Source organism: Schistocerca cancellata, chromosome 2 (genome assembly GCF_023864275.1).
Source record: "Schistocerca cancellata isolate TAMUIC-IGC-003103 chromosome 2, iqSchCanc2.1, whole genome shotgun sequence".
Lineage (NCBI taxonomy): Eukaryota > Metazoa > Arthropoda > Insecta > Orthoptera > Acrididae > Schistocerca > Schistocerca cancellata.
Genome location: NC_064627.1, coordinates 990519076 through 990537052, shown reverse-complemented (window position 1 = coordinate 990537052; position 17977 = coordinate 990519076). Strand labels below are relative to the sequence as shown.

Genomic DNA, 17977 nt, shown 5'->3' with positions numbered 1-17977 from the left:
TCGACACTGGTCCACACAGATACACTTCTAAAGATGAAATAAATGTTTGACCTGTGCACGTCGATGCGGCGGGTGGCGGGCAGCGAGATAGCGGGCAGCACAGCACACATACAAGCACGGCTAAGGCTCTCACAGTATCGGCACTTTCCTTCTTCTTAGCGTCGTAATCTTTCCAATTTTGTGCCTAAGGATATAGCCATGCCAAGTAGTCGTTGGAATCGGCCCATCCGAGGCTCAATGGAATCCACTTTTCCTAGATAGCCTCCTCGGTACAGTACATGTTCCTCTGACCGATGCCCAACTCCGACTGTGTTACTGAGCCCGTTGTGCCAAACCGCGCCAGTGTGCGTTTTCCCGCGCTCACCTGCATCCACCTTTTCCCGCTCCCCTACAGGTAGGGTATTCACCACAGGTTTTCTACTACACATATTCTAATGCATTACCTATGTATGGACCAAGTGTATAAATTACAATTTTCACATTTTACAATAGTTTTAACATTAAATACATTTCCTTTTGGTTATCAAATTGCTTGATATCTAACATAAATAATAACATTCATTTCAAAAGTTGTTTACAGTTTCTTTAACATGACACGAAAAGAAAAAGAAATTCACAACATTACTTACATTATTTTACATAAGTTCAGAAAGAAAAATTTATCTAAATTCATAAAGAAAAAAAATTATTATAGGTTATTATTGTTACACATGCCCCTGTTTCCAGAAAATTTTCTTAAGTCTAAATTTTATGGGAACACTAAATTTAACAATTATACACTGGTTCTGAATCTTTACTTAAATGTTCAAGAAGATTTACACTACATATTTCCTTTCACTCACTGTATATAGGTTCATACTTTCTCAATACACCAAGACCAATTTCTCGTTATATACTTAAGTGCCGTTTTGCACAGTCCAACTTCCCATCATAACATTACTAAATTAGCAATTTAATCATTTTTTCCCAAATTTCTCAAAGAAATAATTTAAATTTCTGGAATATACACATTTAATTACAAAAACAAATGCATATTTCGTATACACTATAAGATAATATTTCGCTGCTTGCTTTGAATAGCAGTCCATTTCTTAACTTACTAAACAAAACACACACACAAAATTTTCAGAAAATTATCTACACATATTTGCTGCCTATTATGCGGATTTGGGCAGTCCTTTTCACTTCATATTGTCACATCCTCTGGATCACATTTACAATTTTCCATCGACTATTTATCTGTCCTCATTGGTATTTGGCAGTCCTTCATATTCTGGTTCATACACTGCCCGTTTTCATTTTTGACATCTCTATCTTTTATCTGTCTGAAAGCATTTATCCTTTCTTTTCAGTCCTTTCCTCCATACATTTTTATAGTTACAGTACAATTGGTAATCTGAAACTCACATAACTACATTAGCACACTTTCAATGGTATACAGACATTTACAAAGATTAGTTACATATGAAATAACTTGGTTTCAGCATAAGATACAGCACAATTACTCGTTCCTGGGAACATACAGTTTCAAGTCCACAATATTTCTTACACCTACAGGTCTTTTGGATTTTGGGTAGATCAGGTAGTAAGCATTATCGTGTGGAATATTCTGTATTATATATGGTCCATTATAGATATATTTAAATTTTGAAATTTCATGGTTTAGTTCACTAAATTTTTCGTGGGTTTTTAAAAGAACATAATCTCCAATTTTAAATTTTGAAACTTTTAGATTTTTATCGTGTCTTCTAGATCTAGATTCGGCTTTTTGCTTTGCCCTTTTCATTACCAATTCTTTCTTTTGATTCAATCCCAAACTTGTACAAGGTGGAAACTAATTTTTCTTCAATTAAACTTTTACTACTTCTACCTAACAAAATTTCTTCCGGTGGGAATACTGTAGTTTCATGATGTTCTCAAATACGATATGAATCTGCCCCAGGCTCTAATTCAACAAAACAATAATTCAATTTCAGATAACACTGAGTTATATTAACAATAAAGTCATACATAATAATAATATTATATACAAATACAGCATCCTGCCCCCAGTCTCTTTATTAACGAGGCAGTCTTTTCTGGCTTAAGTCTGGTGGCTTCTTAGGCCTCTGGAGTTCAAAGTCTTTGCTCACTTGAACTCGTCGCAAAATAAACACTGAGTCGTCAGGCAGCTCTTTCTTTCTTTGTTCGGTCTCAACATCTGGATTTTGTTTTGATACCTCGTCATCGTTAGGTACAATATCGTACTTAACTGCATCCCCTTTGATTTCACTGATTTTCTCATACCCTCTTTCAGTAAAAGTATATTCACTTTCTTTTACACCTAAAAATACATCTTCACTAGAGTCATCACTACTCTCTTCCTCCACATCAGATTCGCTTAAGTACGCTACTTTTGCACAATAGGGAAAGTTAGTATATTCAATTTTGTCTGTATTTGCGTATGTTTCATCATCCGAACTATCGTCAGAATCCGACCATTCCGGATCGCTTTCAGGTTCTAACATAAAAGCTTTTCTGAGACAGGCACTAAGTTCTTCCTCGGTATTGTAGTCAGGCTTGGATTTTAATTCAATCTCCTCTTTTGGCAAAACGGCCTCATCATCAGCTTTATTTACATCAACTGTGACTTCATATTCAGTGTAATCCTCGTGGACTTTAATTACTTTCAGGTAATCATCTGCCCCTTCTCCACGGTGTCTCTCGGTAGCAGCTTGCACTATTGGCGGATTGTTAGCAGAAGTTATTTCTTCGTCAATGCTGAGGATTTCATCCTCCAACTCTTCCCTATTATTAATCTGCGTCCTATTGGCGGCACGTGTACTTTGCGCGGCGCTATTTATTCTCCCCTCTTCAAATTTGGGCCACGTCACTTTATTGACGCCCCTATCATTTCTCTTTCCACCATCTAATTTCGTCGCCTCATACTCCTTCTTAAAATCCTCCCACTCACATTGCTTTAGGCCCATGTACAGATCGTCGATCTGCACATGCCAATCCGTTACCTCTGCTAATTCATTATCGCCCTTTACCTCATTGCAAACACTGCTAACCGCACCTCTCTGTGTACTCACAGTCTCATTTATTGTTTCCTTTGCCACGGAATTATAACTCGTAAAATTTTCATTATCTCTTACGGATACGTTCGTACCTACTGCCACCGTATTACTAACGGCTTCCTTCCGAACAGATGTTCCGCTAGGCTGGGCCGTTGCCCTCTGATGCTCCACTCGCCCGTTAACCTGGAGCGCTCGGTACGGCCGAGATGACTCATGTTGGCTCGCACCTGACGCTTGTCTCGCCACAACACGTTGCGTCGTTTCACGCCTGTCTCTAACCTGTCTCATTACATTACGGCCGGTCCGGTATCTTTTCTTAAATCGGGGCCGGTATGTATTGTCCGCTTCCGTTTGGCCCGCAACGTTCGCGGAAATTAGTTTTCCGCGTCGTTATTGTTTTGCGCGGTATACTCTCGACCGCGACCTGGATAATTTCCTCTGCCTCTTCCTCTACCTCTTCCTCTCTGTATTATATTGACGCGAAATCCATCGCCGTCATTTCGTTCGTCATTGTTTCGGTTATTACGGTTGCCAAAATTTTGATAATTGGCACGACTTTTGCGCCAATGGTCTTCGTCTTCGACCCTTTCTAGAAATGCTTGGAAGCTACGATGGTTGCTTCCTACATACCTCTTAGAATCTTCTGGAAGCTTTTTGTATAGCTCCCAGATAATTTCTGAATCTGATCTTCGGCCTCTTAAATGTGTCAATTTTCGGTACCAATACTCGCAGAAATCTTTCAAAGAATTCCTGCCCCTGTTATCATGCTGTTTGGCCATGATAAACTCGCGCCATAAATGGTCCTGCTTTTGTTCAGACCAATATTCTTCCGTAAATCTTTGCCTGAATTCTTCGAACGTCATTCGTTCGGTATTTAAATTGATTCCCCAGCGCTTAGCGTCACCTGCTAAAGCGCTAATTACTACATTTATCTTTTCCTGATCAGACAAGTACTCAGGAAACACTCTCTCGCAATTTTTGATAAAATCTAACGGATGCCACCCATTATGTTTCTTGGCTGGATCGAAACATTCCTCGCCTTCTAATAGCTTCGTAATTGGTGTGCCATTACAGACAACACCAGGCCTATCTTTTATTTTGCTCTCCAGATCGAAAATTCTGCCTTGAATTTCCGTAGTATTTTGTTCACAATTTTGAATACATCCGGTTACTATTTCACCTAAATCTCTTCCAGTGTCCGAAACTACCTTTTTCAATTGTGATATTCCGTGTTGACATTCGTTTACGATCTCAGTTTTAAGACCGAAAACTTTTTCGTCTACCTTAGTTACAACCAGAGGTTCTACTTTCTCTTGGATGTTGAGAATTTCAACATCGAATCTACTGTTAATGTTACCAATTTCCTCCTGCATAGTATCCATATTTTTGTTAATGGTGTCAATTTCAAATTTCATATTGTTTACCACAGAACTTAAATTTCCCACTTTTTGTTCTACCTGCTCTATTTGTTTACTAATTCTAACTCCTTGATCTTTGACCTGTGCTTTAATTTGATCAACGTGTGTTTTAAGCTGCTCATTCTGTGTTTTGAGCTGCTCGTCAACGTGTGTTTTAAGCTGATTAACCTGATTGCCGACTTGTTTTTGAAGTTGCTCATTCTGCCCTGCAATTTGTTTGGTTAATTGTTCAAATAAGTCGTTCATGCTTAAAATTTTTACACTGTTTTGTTCTACAAAATCGGTGTGTTCCGATTCTACTTCAGAAGTTTCTTTCGGTTCTTTCTTTATTTGTGGCGAATCAAATATGTCAGTGGATTCGTTCACGTACCCACTATCATCTACAAAGTCACCCTCTGCTTCCTGTTTTGTCCCTTGCTGTGTTCGAGACGATCTCGATATTTCAATCTGTTCATTGACGTGTTCATGGTATTGTATGTACGCCAATTGTCTTCCGCTAACGCCATCTGTTATCTGGCCGCGTAAACTCCTGCTACTGCCAGCCGCATTCTCCATTTCGCTCGGCACATCTACCCTGTCTACGTTCCTGTCCATATTGAATGCCAATTACACCACACTATTATACTTGGCTTACACTGCAGTTTAATTTGCTAAATATTATTGCTATTCGTGCCACTGAACATCCACTGTTCGGTATTTACATTAATTTGTAACCAACAACAACTGGATGTCCTGTCACCGGGAAGCCCCTTGTAACACTACCGCCCTGTCGGACGTGCGTTAGCTCAATAAAGCCTGTACTGTAATAAGTTCACGGGCTTCACCTTGTAAACAAGGATTTAGTACATAAAATGACCGCGTGTACCTAATGGAAGCAAGATCGAACCTACACTCAGTTAGTAACTACAGTGATGCGTCAAGCTAATGTAAAGTACAATTACGCGTTCGCATGGACAAGAAGTACACACAGTAGATATTACCAATGATTAATAATTCAGTCGCCAGCCTAATTAGGCATTGAATGAGTTTTTTCCTGTACAAGTGGGTGCATGTACAAGCATAATAATACGTAGTAATGTTGCGCTTTGTGGCAAAATTTGGAACCAGAAAGAATCTACTGAACTAAGGTTTTCTTCTTTTTGTACTAAATTGGACGAGCTGTAAATACACAACACCACACAGCAATGATTACTACAAACTGCATTTTGTATATTGATCAGACTGAAATCGGGCATAGATTACCCTAGAATTAGCAATTTTGAAAACACACATACAATGTCACTATTAAAATTGGTAAAAACACTAATACACTTAGGTTTAATATAGAAATTAACTTTACTGTTCAAATCCGATCAGTACATTTCAAGATGTGAAAGAATGGGCAAGAGGAGGGGGGGGGGGGGCTGAAACTGTTATGGTCGTTATACTGAAACTATTAAGTCCTGAAGATAAATTAACACTCAAAATTATCAATCCGTGGATAACGACTCTTTTGTCTCGCTTCTGGATTAATTAATTGTCATTATTTCTGTCACACATTAATTAAATAACATCGCTAGCTCAATTCAAAATTTATCTTTCAATTTAATCACACTGTTGTTCTTTATTAACATTTGCATTAACACACCTAACTTTAAACTTCTTTATAGCATAGATTGGTCTACAGATAATTTAATACTAACTGTAAACTTTCAGTTCAGGATACTCGGGTTGCACAATATGTGGTAAGGACCCTGTCTAGGTCAATGATAAGGATAAGTGATGGCTAAGGCAATTCTGGTAAAAGTCACGTTATTATTGAACAGTTAAAACAGTTTCGACACTGGTCCACACAGATACACTTCTAAAGATGAAATAAATGTTTGACCTGTGCACGTCGATGCGGCGGGTGGCGGGCAGCGAGATAGCGGGCAGCACAGCACACATACAAGCACGGCTAAGGCTCTCACAGTATCGGCACTTTCCTTCTTCTTAGCGTCGTAATCTTTCCAATTTTGTGCCTAAGGATATAGCCATGCCAAGTAGTCGTTGGAATCGGCCCATCCGAGGCTCAATGGAATCCACTTTTCCTAGATAGCCTCCTCGGTACAGTACATGTTCCTCTGACCGATGCCCAACTCCGACTGTGTTACTGAGCCCGTTGTGCCAAACCGCGCCAGTGTGCGTTTTCCCGCGCTCACCTGCATCCACCTTTTCCCGCTCCCCTATAGGTAGGGTATTCACCACAGGTTTTCTACTACACATATTCTAATGCATTACCTACGTATGGACCAAGTGTATAAATTACAATTTTCACATTTTACAATAGTTTTAACATTAAATACATTTCCTTTTGGTTATCAAATTGCTTGATATCTAACATAAATAATAACATTCATTTCAAAAGTTGTTTACAGTTTCTTTAACATGACACGAAAAGAAAAAGAAATTCACAACATTACTTACATTATTTTACATAAGTTCAGAAAGAAAAATTTATCTAAATTCATAAAGAAAAAAAATTATTATAGGTTATTGTTGTTACATAGCCCACTACTGCAGATCAATACTGCAGCAGTAAAACGTAAATGAGAGAAAAACACCAATATAAAATGTAAGTTGCAAAGACAATGCGCCATTTGCAACACCAAAATACAGTGAGCACACAAGTGTCTGCTGACAGCAAAATGTGTCAAAGGGTTTGGGACGAAGACTATGCATTACTTCATAACAACAAACTGTTTTCGGTGAGCATGGCATTACAACTGTTTGAATTAAGTTCGTTTCAGCAGTTGCCAGTGGGCAACTGCTTGCAGAGGGTTGAAGTCATGATGAGCAGCGCTTTTTTCCACTTCTTACTTGGAAGTGTGGCTGTTATATGTATAAGCAGTAGCTGCAAGCAGCCAGATGCCACCCAGAAAAATTTTTCTGTCACATCCAAGCTACCAGATTCACACACGCATGGATCAGTCGGGGTTGTAGTGGGGTGTAGTCTCCTAGTGACGCGCATTTACATTTTGTGATGTTGCTGTTCTCTCTTTGTTTGCAGCTCTCACGTCAAATGAAAACAAAATGGATTTCTGTGGCTGGTAGCTATGAAATGAATTGATATAAACTAATTACGGAAGACTAAAATATGTTATTAATTCCAGTTTTCTGATTTTATTTTATTTCCTTGTTATTGTAAATTGAGCATTAATTGCTTTGCGGAGCAATGAAGTTATTTTTGTCGGTTTTCTAAAGAAATTTGGCTTGTATTAATCTTTTCCACAGAGGCAGTCAGTATATTTGAAAGGAAGTGTTTCATTCCTCACTATTAGCTAGTTTCAACTGTTCGCTGAATTTCAACTACATATTTCCATTTTCTGGCACAAATGGCATAGTGTCATAATAAAGAACCAAACACGAGGCAATACAGTAATGTTACTCCAAGAAAATTGGCTTCCCAAGACTCACACGGAACAGCTTTAGCAGACTTTTACATGTCTGCCTTCCTTGAAAAACAATGTTTTTTGTTCACAAGAAATGTTTCAACATTTGTCTAGTACCTCCACAAGGCTTGACATTAGTTTTTAATTTGTGTTGTTTACGTCTTAAATTTACAGAACAGCATTCTTCAATAATTTATAGACCAACAACACAACATGTTTTATCATTGTAACTCCCCACAAAGTTTTATATTTACTCCTGGAGTAGAATATAAACTCCCCACAAACCTTTATATTTACTCCTAGAGTAGAATATAAACTGCCAATGGCTTCACAAGTAACCTTGTGAATTTTAATACAGTTTGAAAAAGTCATAAAAAGGTTAATTTTCTTAGTTCTTGGTGCATACAAACAACATTTTTTTTATTATTTCTTTTTATTTTTGTGAAAAATTTGTATTCCATGTTACTAGCTTTCTGCAGTGCCGTTTAGATGTAAACTTCATTGGAAATGTTACATAATAGTATTGTAGAGTATAAATAAGTAAATAAAATCTAAGTTAAAGTCACCAAGTTGCAAAATACTAGGGCACTGTGAGTTGTAAAGTGTAGTTTTGAAACTAATATTGTAACAAGGACTATATTCTAATTTTGCATTCCTTATCTTGATAGGATATGATAAAGCATTTGCCCTATGTATAGTAACTCCATATGTCCCTTGTGAACAATATGCTGCATGTGGTCATGTGGTGCCCCACTATGCACAAAATTCCAAACAGAAATGCAACAGAAGGTGTAGGAGTAGAGACAGAAAGTGTATGAGTAGAGATAGATGGTGTATGGGTAGAGCAGATACCAAGCACGGACTTCCTACTGTAGTGATTCGAGAATTTCTGTGTAAATTCTAGAACCATTCAGCCTTTCACCGTCTCGAACACATGATATTCTAGATACGAGTGTGGGATGGTAAAATCCTACCTACTGTGCATCACATGTTTGTGTGTGCAGGTTTAAAGTCAGTCGCAAGAAGAAAGTAGACGTGGCGGTCGAATGTTACCGACAAGTACTTGTGGGGCAATCCGTAGATGTTTTAGGAAAACATGAAAAGATCTTTAGGAAAAAGGTAGTACAAAAAGATAAGAATGGAAAATAGATTACTCATGCGTCATAAACACCCTAAGTTTTCGATTGAAAAAGAAAATAGAGGGAAAAAAAAAGGTCCTCACGATTCCTAAATATTAGTAAAGCTGACTAAAACCTCGAGTGCAAGCTCATGTCTTAATGTTAAAGTAAAATAAGAAAAAAATAGAGAAACAATAAGAGAAAGATTGTTGTTATAGAAAGGAGAGATGTATATAAAACTATGTAAAAAAAAGTGTGTTGTTAAGATGTGAAATGTTATTATAAATGATATTACTTGCATAAAGATTATGTATAATGTTGTAACGGCGACTGGAACGGTCGCGGGGTAGAAGTGATGGAAAGCACGGCGGGAACCATGGAGCGGCCCATGACAACATCACAATGGGAGAGGACGGACACGACCAACGGAGGACAGAACGAACAACAACAAGATCGAAACAATAGAGTCACAAGAAAACCTAACAACCACGTCCACTCGTACACAGAACAAGAAAGTAAATAAGCTGTCTAAGAGCGGCGATGTGTCCAGAGACGTACGCAAGGTTAGACTGGCTGGCTGAGTGAGAGGCAGGCGCTTAATTACTCTATCGGGGGCGCCGCTATTGGCCACTGGAACCACGTGTTCCACTGTGGTGCCCTCACACTAAATGTGGGCCAGGAGGCGCGCGCCGCCACAGCTGATGGCGCGATGGTGCAGTGACCTCTAGGGGTCTTCGACGTCCATGACGTCTGGCAGGGATTCAAATTCCGCGGTGCATGGTACCAGATATAAAATATCGCGTGTTCAATCTGGGGGGGGATATGAAGTGATACAGAATTTCTGTGTAAATTCTAGAACCACTCAGCCTTCTACCACCTCGAACAAATGATATTCTAGATACAAGTGTAGGATGGTAAAATCCTACCTACTGCGTGTCACATGTTTGTGTGTGCAGGTTTAAAGGCAGTCGCTAGAAGAAAGTAGACGCGGCAGTCAAACAGCAGTGACAAGTTCTTGTCGGGCAATCCATAGATGTTTTAGAGGAGGAACGATGGAGTTTTTATGCAGCTCTGTGCCTATTGTGTCATTGACTATTGTTATGTGAAAGAAGAACAGTTGAAAAAGTAATCGTGAAAACTCCTAATCCAGCCTTGGTAGAGGCAAGACCTATTTTATTATTCATGTGAAGTAGAGTCGTGGTTATTAAGCCAGCTCTGTTATAAATGTAATTAAATTTGTTTCTGATGTTGGACGGAGCAAGTGACTTACTGGAAGTCATATATGTATGTGGAAAGTAAGAATTTTATTCTGTATGGAGTTCATATATACCGTTGGTTAACGAAATGTAAAATCCGTGTATCTACTTATTCCACAAGTAGAGAGAGAGGCTTAAATATTCCCGTACCCAGCATCATTCTACGGAGATGAAGTCAAGGGAGTTTTCCAGCAGCCAGCAAAGAAGATCGGCTATGAATCTCAAGTAAGTCACCTCGTGTAAAAGAAGTGGGAAGTTTGTACATCTATGTCACATTTTAAGTCGCGTCAAAAACGTTAGAACATGGCAACCTGTGTGAAAGGACCCAAGAAAACGGGAATTCTAAGTCAAAAACTAGAGAAGAAGTTGTTACATGTTGCCCCTAGCAACCAAACATAACACGACAAGGGATTTACTCTGAGACTTTGGAATGTGTTCAAGAATCTAATGAAGCAAAATTTGAATGAAAAATGGTGAAAGACATGGAAAATTCACAACTATAAAACAGCAAGGAAGATTTCGACACATTTGTCTAAGAAGAAATATACGTGGAACACTTCAACCGAGAAGATCCAATGCGGGGAGTATACAGCTCTCACACACATTGTGGGGACGCAGACGCGGAAACAAACCTACGTCCGACGTCGCCGGCACCAACGAGACTTCTATGCCAGTTGAGCATGAAATAAAACTTCATTACTTTAGCGTGAAGTGGTACATACTGTTGAGTGAACTTTTATTGTATAATTATAGTATTTAAAGTTAGTTTTAAATGCTTACTAGGGCTAAAGCATATAAAAGCATGGACAATATACATCAAATTGAGGACACTCAAGAACCAGCTATGGCTATGAAAGTGAGTGAAGAAGTGCCAGACTAGGCTGAGTTGATAAATTTAATTAAAGCTCAGAGTATGCAATCAAATGCTCAGAATGAGACTCTAAGGAAAGAATTAGGCTTGGTAAATTCTCAGTTAAGTACCCAGAGTGAAACTTTAAATGCTCATAGTCTGAAGTTAAACTCATTAGAATCGAAATTTAATACCCAGAGTGAAGTTTTGAATGCCCAAAGTGAAACTCTAAATAATCAAATGACAAATCTAGGTTTACTAAATGCCAAAGTAGACTCACAAAGCAAAGAATTTAGTAATCTACGTGAAGGCATGGGTGCTCTTAAGACTGAATCTGACGCCTTAAATAGTAGAGTAGAAGTATTGACTAATTCCTTGACCATTCACGTAAATCAAATGTTTACTGACCTTAGTCAGAAACAGAATGACAATTTCAAGATTTATCAAGAAGGTTAGAATTTTAAGATTGAGGAAAGATGTAATAATGTGGAATCTGAAATTAATGAAAAGTTAGGATCTTTTGAAAATGTGTGCAGTGTTAAGTTAAATGCTGTAAAGCAGGGGTTGAATACTTTGAAAGAGAGTTTAGATAAGAATAATGACTCAATACCGATTATTCAGTCGCAAATTACAGGTGTCAGTACACGAGTAGATAATGTAGAAAGAAATTTCAAAGAGAAAATAATGAACTCTGATATCATAAATGTAAGTAGTTTGGAGGAACAGTTTGAAGAAATTGTAGATCAAAAAGTTATCGAGAGAATTACCTTCGGAAACATATCATCTATTCTGTCTTCCGAACTTAGTGATACCAGGAAGGCCATAGATAAGTTGTGGAGAGAATTCAAGCTGATCCAGGGGAAAGTAGAAAAAAAGGTAACGTCACCTAATGGGGTGTTAACTAGTGAAGCTGTGACTGTTTTACAATGGGAGGGGGCCTAATTTAGTGTTATCTAGACAATTCCTTAAATTTAAGCTGGACAGAGTTGTACAACTGACCCATTTCTTATAAATGTTTAACCAAGCATTACCAAAAAATTGGGAAGATTCTAAGATAATAGAATTTGCTGGGGGGGGGGGGGGGTGTACCTTCTAGGGGAAGCCTCAGAAGAGGGAGCGGCAAATGTTGAGAATTTTTCCTCTTGGGAAGACTTTCAAAGGAAAGTATGCCATTTCCCAAGAAAAGTTGATATCAGATCTATGGAACCCAAAATATTACAATGAAATGAAATGATCGTATGGCATTGTTGGCCGGGAGGCCCCATGCTTGGAAGTTCGGCTGCCGTATTGCAAGTCCTTTTTAGTTGACGCCACTTCGGCGACTTGCGAGTCAATGATGATGAAAGACACACAACACCCAGTCATCACGAGGCAGAGAAAATCTCTGACCCCGCCGGGAATCGAACCCGGGACCCCGTGTGCGGGAAGCGAAAACGCTACCACAAGACCACGAGCTGCGGATTACAATAATACTTGGGGGTACTATGAAGAAATATTTGGATTGGCATTTAACATGAGCAAAGTATTTAAATAAGCCAATGGAAGAAGAGGGATTGGTACGTATTTTAATTAGACGATTGCCCATGTATGTGAGAAAAGACATGTTATGTAGTGGTTGGAAAATGATAAATGAATTGTTGTCTCTTGTTGACGCACTCGATGCGATAAGTAAGGACCGCAGTGAAACTTTACACCAAGGTGAAAGTACAAGCTATAAAGGAAATAGTGGGAATAACTTTAAAAAGCACGAGACAAACTTAGCAAAAGTACACCACTACAATAAGAGAAGTTGTAACGATAATTATCAAAAGAAACATCCACATTCAAATTTAAATCCAGTAAATTCTCAAGAATTTGTACCGAGTAACCTAAGATCACAAAATGGGAATGTAGTAGCTCATTACGGTAACCAACCCGTAATTAGTAGTAATGATGAAAACGTTCTTTGACCTGGATTCAGGGCCGGGGCCCAGGTCTTGGAAATATATTAGGAGGCCTTGTTCCATATAAGTATGTTAATTTTACACACAAAATACCCACAAAGGAATGGTTGCTACTTGAAGAACCAAGCTTAGCCACTAATAACCCACAGCCTATAATAGCAGGGACAGTGGAAACTTCCGAGGTTAACATATGAGGTATCACTCATCTCAAATGCATTTTTTAACTCACTGTAGAATAACAGCACTTACTGTTATTGCCAGTGACTGGAGTGTACATAGTCGGTATAACAGGAACAAAAAGTAAACTTGTGAAATATGAAAGTGAACTGCAGTATTGGAAAAATATTATTTCATCAAACACTATTAAAAGTTGAGAATATTAATAGAGATGTATTGTTTAGTTTAGATTGGTTATTAGAGTTTAAAGTCATCTTAAACTTCGACGAAAAACATCTTTGTTTTGGTAGCGGGGACAGTAGATGTTGGACACCAATGTGACAGGTAATTACATTGGAAAACAAACAACTGAGTGTCAGTGTTTACGATTAACAGCTACAGCACAATTGTCACGAAAGGCGATACTGTGGCTCAAGGAACACATCGAACTGATATACTACACAAAGTTAGTGAATCCCCGGTATTAAACGATCAACAAAGGCAAGATTTATATAAAATTTTAATGTAGTATGAAGTAGTGTTTTCTGACTGTCCAGGTAACATCAGCGACTATATCTGTAAGTTCAAAATCGAAGATGACACTCCATTCTTTTGCAAACTGTATCGAATACCAGTGAGTTTGAAGGAAGCAGTTCGGGATGAGATTAACAAAATGATTGATGATAATATCATAGAACGAAGTTCCAGCATAATGAATAATCCTCTGGTCATGGTAAAGAAAGCTACAGGTGGAGTACGGTTAGTTTTAGACGCTCGTACATTGAATCGACCTATAGAGACAGAGAGAGACCGACCAATTAACATTGACGAATTGTTATCCAAATTTGAAAAGACAATGTTCTTTAGCATAGCATTTTTGTTTGATGGGAAATCATATCATTTCAATGTATTGCCATTTGGACTTAATATCTCTGTGTCTGTATTTATACGTGCATTAGATGAAACACTAGGACTTTGGATCAAGGTGCAAATGATGCGTTTGAAAACATTAAAAGGGCACTTGTTTAATCACCCATATTACATCAGCCAGTTATGGGCGAACCTTTTAAATTGTCGTTGAAAAAGTAATTGTGAAAACTCCTAATCCAGCCTTGGTAGAGGCAAGACCTATTTTATGATTCATGTGAAGTAGAATCATGGTTATTAAATCAGCTCTTTTATAAATGTAGTTAAATTTGTTTCTGATCTTGGACAGAGCAAGTGACTTACTGGAAGTCACATATGTATGTGGAATGTAAGAATTTTATTCTGTATGGAGTTCAAATACAGGGCTATTATAAATGATTGAAGCGATTTCATAAATTCACTGTAGCTCCATTCATTGACATATGGTCACGACACACTACAGATACGTAGAAAAACTCAAAAAGTTTTGTTCGGCTGAAGCCGCACTTCAGGTTTCTGCCGTCAGAATGCTCGAGAGCGCAGTGAGACAAAATGGCGACAGGAGCCGAGAAAGCGTATGTCGTGCTTGAAATGCACTCGCATTAGTCAGTCATAACAGTGCAACGACACTTCAGGACGAAGTTCAACAAAGATCCAAGATGATGAAACTGAAACTTCCTGGCAGATTAAAACTGTGTGCCCGACCGAGACTCGAACTCGGGACCTTTGCCTTTCGCGGGCAAGTGCTCTACCACTCCGCTGCAGAGTGAAAATCTCATTCTGGATCCAAGATGATGTTCGGCATTTCTTAAACAGGAGATTGGAAACCCGATGGATCGGTCGTGGTGGAGATCATGATCAGCAATTCATGTCATGGCCCCATGCTCTTCCGACTTAACCCCATGCGATTTCTTTCTGTGAGGTTATGTGAAAGATTCAGTGTTTAAACCTCCTCTACCAAGAAACGTGCCAGAACTGCGAGCTCGCATCAACAATGCTTTCGAACTCATTGATGGGGACATGCTGAGCCGAGTGTGGGAGGAACTTGATTATCGGCTTGATGTCTGCCGAATCACTAAAGGGGCACATATCGAACATTTGTGAATGCCTAAAAAAACTTTTTGAGTTTTTGTATGTGTGTGCAAAGCATTGTGAAAATATCTCAAATAATAAAGTTATTGTAGAGCTGTGAAATCGCTTCAATCATTTGTAATAACCCTATATAGCATTGGTTAACGAAATGTAAAGTTTGTGTACCTACTTATTTCACAAGTAGAGAGAGAGAGAGAGAGAGAGAGGGGCTTAAATATTCCCGTACCCAGCATCATTCTACGGAGATGAAGTCAAGGGAGTTTTCCAGCAGCCAGCCAGCCAGCAAAGAAGATCAGCTTCGAATCTCTAGTAAGTCACCTCGTACAAAACAAGTGGGTAGTTTCTACGTCTACTTCATGCTTTAAATCGGCATCAAAAACGTTAGACTATGTCACAGACGTAGCTTCACATGTGCAGTGATGCCCGTCTTCTGGTGCTCTGTGGCAAGTGCTCAAGTGAACCTATTTCTAACAGGTTGTGGGCAAATATTGTGAATGGTGATTTCAGAAGTGTTACTTTCAAAGTACTTTTATATGAGATGAAGTATGTTATGTGTGAGTGATTTCTTAAATCACAGAGCGTTGATTCTCATTCATAACTTAACACTTTGAGGAGTGATTTCCTATAAAAATTCTGGCCCCAGAAGACCAGACATTTAAAATTTTACTAGCTCATTTGTGTTTGATTTATCGTAAAGGGTAATACATACAAAAAAGCACAGTCTTTATGTGAAAGATTGGCTTTTCTTGTAGCTATACTGTATGTATATTAATTTAAACCATGAACTTTTCGTGCTACTTGGCAGTGATGATGCTCTTGGCTGACCACATCAGTTGTCCTATGCCATGAATATCTGCTGTCATTGGCTAGTGAGATAATGTGACGTGAGCTATGATTGGCTGACAAAAGTGCATCACAATCTGGATTTCAGTGCTTTGGAGACTAACATGCTATAATACAAAAATATGCAGGGTACATTTTATGTGGACCAAACATCTTTCCAAAATGGGTTATTCCTAAAGTGCTGGGAAGTTCTACACTGGTTTATAAAACTTTTACTATTCAAAGGATTTATAAGTTTTACAATTCTGAGGAAAAGTATACTGTCACTCAACATGGAGAAAGTGTATTTTCACCTGGAAAAAAATGTGTACTTTTAACCAGGAAAATCTGGGGATTTTTTCCCCTCGTTCATATATATACCCTGTTATTGAGTATTAACAGATGAACTGTGATTTTTGCCTTTAAATGTGTAATAGACTCATTCAAACTTTTGCTTGATACACAGCCCCTTCCCTCCACACTTTCCATATGGGTCAGCTACTGCATCTTAAAAGTAAGCAAAAGGAGTATTCTTAAGAAAAGCAGTATTTAAAAGAACATTGCATGAAATCTGTTGGTGCTACAGTAATGCCATTTCCACAGTACATGCAGTGGGTAGCAGAGGGGTGCATTGATGCAATTTACTGGAGGATGGTGTAACTTTATTTAGACTCTTTCTATCCATGTCATCAATTTATGTAATAATTGTCAGTGCTCTGTGTCCTGCACCTTCCCCCTATAGTTATAAATGTTTAACATTTTGTTTACACTTTTGTGTGGTATTCTTCTAGGTTACAGAATTTGGAGGCAGAGGAGGAGATGACTATTGGCGACTCACTAAGTCAGGAATCACAGCTTAGCTCTTACAGTGCCTCAGGAGGTACTCCAAGAAGTAAGAAGAAAAGAAAAAAGTGATGGCATTAGCATTATATGAAGCACTAAATAAGTGGCGGATTTGATATTTATTGAGCATTGAGAAAACACTTTGATGATATACTGTGAAATAAAGTGAAATAACCTTTTGGTTGTTACTTTTCATTGTAGCTGCCAGCTATTCATTGTAGCTGCCAGCTTACTTAATGTGGTAATTGTTTGTTTGTAGTTTAATTTTTTGCTGTTATGTAAGTGCAGTACATTGTAAGACATGCTAAAGATAAAGAAATTTATTTATTTTCTGCTGGTAACATGTGGTTTAATGTGTTTGGCAATATCAGCACTGTGCAGTTACAGCATTGTTTGGCCAAACACAATTTTTTTAAACTCTTATTGCACAGTAATTTCATACGGCAGCAGTAGTTTTATATGCAATTTAGCACTGCATTTATTGCTAGGACACAATAGTCACTGACATTATTCATGATAATTTCAAGTTGCAGTGGCATTTAAGGTTAAGCCCTTTAAAAGTATTTCCAGTCAAAATCTTCAGAATATTTGTAGCAGATTATGAAAAAATGCTCCTTTGACATAAGGTCATTTTGCTGTTAATGTTAATCTTCAGTTAACCATATGTAAATCTGTTTCACATCTCATATTCATGGTTATGAATTTGCATGTTCCTTTTTGTGATTAAGTGTGTTTTCACTAACTTAATAGTTTGTGGCGTATACATGGTGTAAATAGTGAGAATATTAAAGTGAATAAATAGGCCTTTACCAGATGTTCATTGTTTCACTTTCACTGCAGTTCCCAAGGCTCTCTTATGTATCATAAAACCATTTTCGTGTTAGTTTGGCAGATCCCACTCTACAGTACTATTCCATAAGGCAAGAAAGATTATACTAATCCAGAATTCACAGTCCATAGTGTTCTGGGATGGTGATAACCTTCATAATACCTGTAGACTGGATGTTATTTTGTTGCAGACATGATCAACTTGCTGTTTGCTGGAAAGCCTGTTGTCTATACATAAAACCATAAACTTACAACCCACACTGGTCTTTAGCAGTA

General features: G+C 38.2%; 1 protein-coding gene across 4 annotated transcripts in view; it reads left to right on the top strand.

Moving 5' to 3' along the window:
- LOC126162965 (uncharacterized) overlaps positions 1–17705 on the top strand; it is a 157402-nt gene extending 139697 nt beyond the window's left edge. For 3 of the 4 annotated variants that reach the window (XM_049919802.1, XM_049919803.1, XM_049919805.1), the window contains exon 9: positions 16822–17705. In XM_049919802.1, the coding sequence (XP_049775759.1) occupies positions 16822–16945 (124 nt within the window). In that variant the 3' untranslated portion in view covers positions 16946–17705. The remainder of the gene's footprint in view (positions 1–16821) is intronic. The other variant, XM_049919804.1, reaches the window with a different exon arrangement.
- The last annotated feature ends 272 nt before the right edge of the window (positions 17706–17977 follow it).